Here is a 10083-nt window from a genome sequence, read left to right as displayed (position 1 = left end):
AAGGGAATGGCAGAAACTCAAGACAAGCACGGAGGGTTAGAAGGGCGTCAGTGATTGCCCCGGCATTCCTGTTAGTGCAGTTAACACTAATAATGGAAATTTAATTTTGATCAATGACAAATGGTTAAAGTTAGATTTAGTGTGATTTGATACTTTTACCAAGTGTGCAGAAATTGACTGGTCTAGAAGACCTGACACCAGGCTGAAGTTCAATTAGGTCTGAGAACCTGATAACTGGCACGAAGTCCAGATAGGTTAAGGTGTGACTTGATATCTAGTAGAAAATCCAGTTGGGTTTGCGGGTCTGACAACTGGCAGAAAGACCTAGCGGGTAAAGAGGTAAGTCAAGTGATTGTAAATGGTAAGTAAAAGTAAGTCACTGGAGGAGAGTCTAGTAAAGACGAGTCCCAATTGAACTCTATTTGGAAGTCTAAGTTGAGACCAATGTAATTAATAATTTTATTTTAACTGTGACTCTATTTTGCAGATTATTTTTTATTTTTGGACTAACATGAATTTGTAGGATTGAATTGCAAATAATCACCTTAGATGAACAATGTCCGAGCGTCTCGGAGATGCAAGGAGGCGTCTCAGAGCTATGCAGAGGACGACACGAGTGTGTAAGTACCCACCCTGTGGTAGTTTTAATGTGATCAACCAAGTCCGAGTTAGGTCATGTTGTCTTTTAAGTGTGCAGGAACTTATGAGCATAGGAAGTCGAGCGAATAACACAGCTAGCAAGAAGGAAGGCAAGAGAGAGACTCGACGGGCTTGGTGTGTTTAAGAGACAAGGCGTAGTGGAGTACACTGGCGGGCGAGAAGGAGGCGCGCAACATTTTCGAGGGGCGAGAAGCCGTAGCGAAAGGTTGCTCGAGAAGGTTAGAAAATGAGTTCGGGTGAGCCCTATTATGGATGGCCAAAATCACCCAAACGAGCGGAGCCGGAGCGGAAGACCCGGACACAAAGTCAACTTAGAGTTGACTGGAGTTCGGGTGCCCGGGCCTCTTTGGTCCAGCGGGGCACCTTGGCGAGGTGCTCAGCACACCAGGACCTGGTCCAGTCTCTCGGGCCAGGAAAACTTTATCTTGGGCGAGCTATTGCGACAGAAATAAAACTTTATCCACACCCAGGCGCTCGAACCGTGTTACGTCAGCAACGGTCAATTTCGACCAGTGAGCTATAAATAGAGAGCCCTGGTCTTAGTAGTTCAAAACAACACACTCTGTATTCATTCCTGTTTCGAACATCTGTGCTTAAATTAAACTGCTGTAAGAGACTTCTTCACCTTTATGAAAGGAGAACTTTCTACTGGATCTTTAATTGCCTTAGATTAGTAACCTTCCCCCAGTTGCAAACCAAGTAAACTCAGAGTCTTCTCTTATCATATTATTATTCTTTAGTAACTAATGTGTGTTGTCTTTGCCAAATAAAAAGCAAAAGATAGTGCTAATTTTCTTTGCAGGGAAATTCACCTTCTCTTACCGACCGCAACGGACCAACAAGTGTTATTAGAGCCAGAACGCCTCAGAAGAATTAACCGTCGACTGAACCAAATAAGATGATGGCCAAACCAAGTGTCTATCCACCAATGTTCAAGGGCGAGTTCACGTTTTGGAGACGTCGAATGGAGGTACACTTTAAAACTGATTTCAATATTTTACTAACGATTAAGAACGGTTTTGATATATCCAAAAGCGAAGAAGAAAAAGAACTTGAGGAGTATCGATGGATTGAGAAGTAGTGCAATGATTTTATGGCAAATGGCAAGGTTGAGTTCCACCTTCTGAGTGTTCTGCCTGCTCAGGATCTTGATAGAATTGGCAACTATAAGAGTACAAAAGAACTTTGGAAAAAGTTCTTGAAGCTCTATGAAGAACCAAAAGAAGCTGAATCCAACTCCTCGATGGACATCGAGTCATCGTCAGAAGAATCCGAGACTGAGGAAATTGTCAGAACAACTCTTATAGCCGAATACCTACTTGAAGACAAAAAAAAAGCTCGTCCAAGAAGAGCATCGCTGAAGGGGGAGAGTCTTCAAAAGAAAGCAATGATAAAGGGGGAGCATCTACAGACGAAAATGATATGGTAAGTCATGTATGTACACTTCCTCCAAATCAACTGTTTGAGTGCATTAAATGATAAGTCGATCTTTGTGTAAAATCATATCTAAGTATGTAAAATCAAAGAAAGAATATACATACCTAAAAGAAGATATTGAGAAATTAATAGATGAAAATATAAAATTAAAAGATAAAATTGAAATGCTAGAAAAAGATAATTCATGTTCAAATCTTTCACATGCTCTAGGAAAAAAAATTCAAATATCATCGAAGGCTTCTGGTATTTTAGATACCATAAGGTCTAAATTACAAAAGTAGAATGACAATCTATTCCTAGAAAGTTTTTGATTAATCCGGTTGGAATGAACTTATATTTGATTTCAAAATCATGCTTAAATTAAATTTTTATGCATGTCATACTTTTAATTGATTTAATTTTTATTATTTATTAGAATTATTTAAATAAATTATTTTATATAATTTTTGTTGGAAATTAATGTCATTATTTATTTGTTTAAGAAAGAGGACTTCATTATTTATCTGTAGAAAAAAAAATTAAATTTTTTAATTGTTAATTTATTTTTTATAAATTTTTTAACAAAAACTATATTATTTTAATTTAAAAATAATTCACAGAGTAATTTTTATATAAACTTAATTTTCTTGTGAAAGATTATCATGTTCCATGTTCAATAAAATATTCTTAATTTTTTTTTACCATTATTGCATCTTATATGAATTATTTATCCAAATACTACCTTTTAATATTAAAAATTCTAAAAAAGTTATTTTTTGAAAATTTATTTTTTTGGCAAAGCTACTTACTATAATACATATTCAGAAATGTTTTCAAGATTTTTTAAGCTTAAAAATTATTTTTAATTTTTTTTTGCAAAAATGTATCTTTATGTAGAAATGAATTTATTACTACTTAGATTAATTTTAATTTTTAGTGAAAAACTTATCTCTGCTTTGACTAAATCCATTTAACTGTTATTAAAATTTTCAAAATTTTCCCATGATCAAAAATATTTTTTTATTTATTTTTTCAAAAATAGTTTATAACTTGTAAAAATCCAGATTTCCAAAATTTAAAAGTTTATGATTTTTCTGGATGATAGTCATTGCACGTTTATCCCTTACATTTTGTTCTAAATTTATTTCCAGTATTACCCCCATTTTTAATGTGATCAAACGGGAATATTTAGAGGTTAAGTCTAAGGGGAGGGTATATCTTTATTTTATATATTTTTATTACAAAATTTATACTTGTTACCTTATTTATTTTTGTGTTATCCTAATTTAACTTGGATTGCTCACATAAAAAAGGGAGGAGATTGTAAGTATCCCATGGTAGTTTTGATGTAATCAACCAAGTTTGAGTTGGGTCCTATTGTCTTTTGATGCCTTGTGTTTAAGTGTGCATGAACTTAGGAGCACAAGAAGTTGAGTGAAAGACGTAGCTAACTAAAATGACGGCATGAGAGAGAGTCGACGGGCTCGGTGCGCCCAAGGGATGAGGCGCTGCTGAAGAGTACACTGGCGGACGATAAGGAGGCACGCGACGTTTCTAAGGGACAAGAAGCCGGAGCGGAAGGTTGCTCGAGAAGGCCAAAAAATGAGTATGGGTGAGCTATATTTCGGATAGCCAAAATCACCCAAACAAATGGAGCCGGAGTGGAAGACTCGGACATAAAGTCAACTTAGAGTTGACTGGAGTCCTGGCGCCCAGAGCTACTCCAGGCACTCGGACCTCTTTGGTCCAGCGGGGGCACCTTGACAAGGCGCCCTAGGTCAAAGGCGGTCTGGGCATCCGGACCTGGTCTAGGCGCGCAGGCCTGGTCCAGGCGCCCAGACCAAGAAAACTTTATCTTGGCCAAGCCATTGCGACGCGGATAAAACTTTATGCACACCCAGGCGCCCAGACCCCTTCCAGGCGCCCGAACCGTGTCACATCAGCAACTGTCAGTTTCGACCACTGGCTATAAATAGAGTTCTGGTCTCAATAGTTCAAAACAACACACTCTGTATTCATTCCTGTTTCGAACTTCTGTGCTTAAACTACCGTAAGATACTTCTCTGCCTTCATAAAAGGAGAACTTTCTACTAGAGCTTTAATTACCTTGGATTAGCAACCTTCCTGGTTGCAAACCAAGTAAACTCAAAGTCTTCTCTTACTTATCATGTTATTATTCTTTAGTAACTAATGTGTGTTTGTCTTTGCCAAATAGAAAACAAAAGATAGTGTTAATTTTCTTTGCAGGGGCAATTCACCCCCTTTTGACTGTCGCAAGGGACCAACATGGTGGAGGCGCCCTAACAGAGATAAAGTTTGTAGATAAACTTTCGTAGCAAGGAGACACCCTGGAGCACATTGGAGGCGCCTCGAAGTGCATTGGAATCGCTTCAGAGCTGATGAAGGCACCTTAGAGTAGATAAGAGCCAAAGCCTTTGGATTAGATAAATGCCTCCACTCTGATGATGTATAAAATGATATCTTCAGCCAAAAATAAATAACAACTTCTCTATGCTTATTCTCTACTATCTAGCTGCTCTGACATTGTGCTACCACTTTGCTTCGATGCTACTACACCTAATTGATGCAATTAGACCATCTCTAACACTAGAACTCAATCCAGATATTCTTCTTCATGTGTTGTGTAACATTTATTTTTAAAGAGTCATTGACTTTATTGCTAAGAAAAGTGTAGGGTTGTTATACTTTCCTATTTCTCTATTTTGTACTCAATAACTCTACTAGGAGTTTACCAGTAGAGAATATTAGTGGATTACTTGTCGATAGGTCCAAAGGACCTCTTGAAGTAGAAGTCGTCGTCGAAGGCTCCGAATCAACGTTTTGTTTTCCTCTACGCACTTGTTTTTTATAAAACCAAAAAAGATAAGTTTTTAAAATACATATGATTCACCCCCCCCCCCCCCCATGTGCATCGATCCTACAAGTTGTATCAGAGCCTTCTTCACTCTGAGTTTTTTTTCCTCAGTTTTCTTCCTTTTTTTCAAAAATAATATATATCTCTCGCAAGTATATCATTGTCTCATCAAGAAAGACGAAGCATCCACATGATCCACCACCTTATGATCAAGAATATTTCAACTACTAGAGGTGAGTAATGGAATGGTTCTTAGGAAGTGTAAATTTCGATAATTTGTTGATATTGAAAAAGCTTTCTTGGACTTAGAGTTGAACAAAAATGTAGAGTTAATTGTAATATTTTACCTAATAATGTTATATGTGTTGGAGTGTATACTAAAAGCCTAGCTTTTGTATAAACATTTATAAGAATCACATTGGTCAAGTGTCTACATTTATATATACCAAATGTAGACGTTCAATTAATTTATATTGTAGATAACATACACTACAACAAAATCGCTCATAGACATCGGTTTTCCACCTGTGTCTATTTGATTTTCGACCGATGTCTATGAAGCTGATGTTAAAAGTCTGCCATTTTAGACATCGGGTTAAAACCGGTGTAGTATCACTTAACGACACCGATTTTCGAATCGGTTATTAACCGGTGTAGTATCACTTAACGACACCGTTTCATACACGGTGTAAAATCGATGTAATATTGTATGTTAATAACACCAGTTTTGGCAGCGGTAAATGACCGATGTAATATTACTTTATAACACCGGTTTTACATCGGTGGAAAACCGATGTAATATGTATTTTTTCTAACAGCACAGATTTGATTTTAAAACCGACAATAACAAAAAAAAATACACAAATATTCACAAATTGTACAAATATTCTTCATTCAATAATATCCATAAAATACACAAATATTCACAAATTATATAAATAATCTTCTTACAACAATATCCATAAAATACCCAAACATTCTTTTTACATCAAAAGCTAGCTAATAAATATCAAAATCAAGGTAGAACATTCTTTTAACACATCAAGGTAGAACCGCACTTCAAATGTAATCTAGCATGCATTCAGCCCACTCGAACCGCACTTCATCAATTTCAACTCTGGAGTACTTGAGATTTGTAAACTGTAAAAACACATAAATCCACCATATGTCAAATAACTAAAACAAATGTGTACATGTATCAAATAAAATAGAATACTGAGTTTTTAAAGGCTGCTGTGCAAGATAACGAATATAACATAGAATCTAAAACTTTCATATATGACACTTAGTATATGCTGCTTAGAATATAACATAGATAATTTGCTCCTTCTAATTCAAGTGTACAGATTGATAAGAACCGACAGCATCATACAACTTACTAGGCATGATAATGGTTGAACAAAGAAATATGACTACACAACAAATCTAGTGAAGCATAGAAGAACAAAGCTACCTCTGATGAAGAGATATACTATTTATTGTACTACCTCTGATGCCATCTTGGTATCCTGAATATCCTGCACTAAGCCCCCTATTTTCTGTGATTTCTGCTACCAACCACAGCAGCAAGGAATGCGGCAAGAAGGCAGCTGCCTCCTTAGTTCAGCACCCAAAACAGCAATTTAGAGCTTCCTTTTGGGTCCATTCAATCCTCTAGTAAGTAGAAACTATTTTTCCTTTGGTTTATGATGGATTTGGAGTGTCTTGACCTAAGATATAATCCTCTTGTAGCCCTCTATATTAAAGGCCAGCATACATGGAAAATTCAGCATATTCTTCTGAAGTCATAACAGGGTAGGTAAACTTTACTTGTAGTTTTTATTCATTTGCTTCATGTAGGAGTAGATTCTAGTAAATTCCCACACATTTAATGTTTAATGATCGGCTAGGGATAAGATTAGGGATCAACATGATCATTTCCTCCCTATAGTCATGTGGTAGAGGTCGAGCTTGTAGCCTAAATAATGTAGTTAGGGGTCTCTATCTGATTAATGAAAAACATGAATATAGGTAAAAACAAAAGAGGTGAGTAAAATAATGAAGAGGGGTTAAATCATAAAAACAAAGAGATTTCACATTCATAGTATTGGTTCAAGTCATATCTAAGTTCATAGTATTATGGGTAATAAGGGTAATAAGGAACTCTGCGATATCATATGAATCAAGACTGCAGGCTGCAGCCTACAAGGGGAACTTGTTATTGCAACTCCACAAATAAGCGTGCAAGAGGATTACAGGAAAAAATTATTCTTAAGTAAACTCTGGCATGCTCTGGTGCTAGGTCAAGGGAACAGAAGTATAATTATCCAATATAAAACAAAATAATTAAAATTGTATGAGATCCAAACATAATACTAAGCAGTAGACTAAACTTTTAATTATAATAATTTTAAAAGAAAGAAAATGAATCATCAGAAGTAATGCTAACCTTACATCTCACTATGAAAACATTTCTCATGGCTCCTATAGCTTATTCCCTGTATGCATAACCCTTGAAGAAATATTCAGATTCTTCCATGTCTGTTATGCATCTGAACATCTCTTTCAAAACAGCAGAATGGATGAGAATTGCAGCTTCACACAATTTGCCTCGTTTCAGTTCACAATCAAATTAACCAAGAACACTAAATCCACAACATGCGACATTTCGAGACCTTGACACCAATTATAAAATTTGATATCCTTGAGTGTCATTCTTGGCATTGGTATGCATATGATGAACTATCAGTTTCTTTCTTCCTAAACTGCGATACAAAAAAAAAAAAAACTAAATATAAGGACCATGTAGGCTACAAGCTCCGCCTACATTCATAGTATTGGTTCAAGTCATATCTAAGTTCATGTCGATCTCTTCACATTTATAAATTTTTCAAATAATTAATATTAGCTTCTGCAAATGATGTTGCCCCTACAGATAAAAACATTCATTGGACAATAAAGGTTGAGAAAAATAACCACCTCAAAGTTTCCTTTCAGTTCTGATTCGAGCTTTTTGGTGAGACTCTCGTTGTACAATTCCTCGTAAGCCAACTGAATCTGCTTTCTTTGGGTGGCATTTCTATGCGCTAAAATGTTGATCAGTGTCTTCTCATTAGTTCCCCATCCTGACACATGTAGATGTCGCGGTAAGGCTATTTAGCTTATACAAATTTTGCTTCACTATTTCTTCATAAATTTATATATGCTATTCAAAACTAGTGTATCTGAGCAAGGTATCGAAATACACTGTAGAAGAACTTGCATCTCTCTTATGCACAATGACATTATATGAGGCCTTGATGAACCCATTGCTAGACATTAGGCTTCAAAGGGACAAGGCTTCAGGGATGGACAAACAGAACACTTTTGCAAACTCTTACAAGGAGATTTCCAAAGAACATAACAATACTAGGAAACATAAATAACACATGGAAATGAAGACTATAATCTCTGTGCTCCTCTTTTATGAGTTTCATTATGGAATATCACATTATCAAAGGTTTGAAAAATCAATCTTCTATCAATTATTAAAAGAATAAAAAATCTATGTAAATCAATTGGACAAGAAGAAAACAATTTCAGATATCAAAACAATTATTTGCCTAATCCATTAAATAAAAAAAAAACTCATTTCTTGAAGATTTCTTCCTTGGTCTATGTTATGATCACAAAAACTATCAGAGATAACAAGTTCATATCACTTAGAAAGATGAAACCTCTCTATTTTCTGGGAAATATGTAGATTTATTTCTGATCGGTGTTAAAAAAAAGTAATCTTGAACTCATAGAGGAATGATCTAAGCATTAGATCTGCATACAACTATATGCTATTGCTACAGATTGCTGATCGACATAAAAAAAAAGAATCCTTTAGTGTTGGGCATGAATGGCATCATCACATGGACAGAAGACGAGTGTGGTCCTCTATTGTCTTTAAAGACTCGCTTCAAAAAAATATATGGGAAAATGACTTTCCATAACCTTCATTATAGATAAACAAATACCTTCATAATCCCATATATTGAGGAAGCCATCCTCAGCAGCTCTTCTAAAAATTGATGCTTTGTCAAGAAACCACTGGAATAAAGTTAAAAGGATAGTAAGTTATAGCAGCACTTAACAGAAGTATTCCAATGCTAATAATATAGTAATATAGCATGCCTGAACATAGAGAACAGCAACCTTGTGACCATCAAGTTTGTGTACTGGTGCACCAACACCACCAGAAGTTAGGTTACGTTGATCAAACATATGCACAGACTTATCAACAAACCTGAGAAAAAATATGATCATAGATAAAGAAATGCTAAGGCTGCATATAATCACTGACTCACAAACTCAAGACATCATGTTTATAGGAGAAAGTAACAAAATACTGCCTAAGAACCAGCAGAGGTTATAGAATGGGAACAAATAAACATCAAGAATATACGTAGTCACCAGCTCTCCTCATTGCAGCGATAACTCGTTGATAAAGATCAATTTTTAGCACAGAAAGGTCTTCCACCCACCAGTCCTGACAATGCATCATTAATTTTCCTGATCTGCTATCACATTCTAAGTGAGCTAAACCAGAAACCAAATCAAAAGAAATCCGTAAACGATGCTGCAGGGGAAAATTCATTGAGTGGAAATTACCCAAAGATTTCAAATCAACTTCTCACGAAGACACAAATTCGACTCTAAATCATTCCGAAACCCTCCAATTAGGAACCAAAACTTCAAGGAAAGCTCGAATCACTTCTGACCTCTCTGTGACCCATTCTAACAAACAGGTAACGTGCAACTCTCTACAACTTGTTCATCATGGAAAACACAACACAACTCAACCTCAAATCATCGAACACCAGCCAAAATCTCTAGGAAAACCTACTGTGAACACATCAGAAATCACTGTCAAACAATTTTGGGTAACATACGCAAACCAAGCAGTAACCTTCAACCGAAACCTCCAACAAGAACACATCCCACCGAGAAGAATCCAACCCGAATCGTATACAAAGAAAAACCAATCAAACACATCCATAGAAGAGGAAAACATATCGAAAGCGTCTACAAAAGAAGTAAATCAAAACATCTCCAGGAAGAACAATCAAAGCCTTTACCAGAAGAAAACCAGTCGAAATCCATACCAAATCCTCACTTTCTATAGG

At 36.0% G+C, this 10083-nt stretch overlaps 1 protein-coding gene across 1 annotated transcript; it reads right to left on the bottom strand.

The window, feature by feature from the left end:
* Positions 1-6032: 6032 nt before the first annotated feature.
* Positions 6033-9349, bottom strand: LOC121968418 (WD-40 repeat-containing protein MSI4-like). The gene is made up of 3 exons (XM_042518802.1): positions 9092-9349; positions 8935-9007; positions 6033-6091 (listed from the first exon to the last, which is right to left on the bottom strand). Exons 1-3 carry the CDS (start codon positions 9221-9223, stop codon positions 6063-6065), a joined length of 234 nt encoding a protein of 77 aa, XP_042374736.1. The 5' UTR covers positions 9224-9349; the 3' UTR covers positions 6033-6062.
* Positions 9350-10083: the final 734 nt, after the last annotated feature.

The sequence above is a fragment of the Zingiber officinale genome, chromosome 3B (assembly GCF_018446385.1).
Source record: "Zingiber officinale cultivar Zhangliang chromosome 3B, Zo_v1.1, whole genome shotgun sequence".
Taxonomy (NCBI): Eukaryota; Viridiplantae; Streptophyta; class Magnoliopsida; order Zingiberales; family Zingiberaceae; genus Zingiber; species Zingiber officinale.
The sequence above is the reverse complement of the archived record's forward strand: the minus strand, read 5'-3'. Positions and strand labels throughout refer to the sequence as shown.

Bases quoted from the DNA above. Each gene is read 5' to 3' on its own strand.
- LOC121968418 (XM_042518802.1), bottom strand. From the start codon at position 9,223: ATGATCATATTTTTTCTCAGGTTTGTTGATAAGTCTGTGCATATGTTT. The intron at 9,008-9,091 runs GCATGCTATATT...ACTTTATTCCAG, and splicing joins TTGCTGTTCTCTATGTTCAG to TGGTTTCTTGACAAAGCATC. The intron at 6,092-8,934 runs GTATTTGTTTAT...GTGTTTTTACAG, and splicing joins CAATATATGGGATTATGAAG to TTTACAAATCTCAAGTACTC.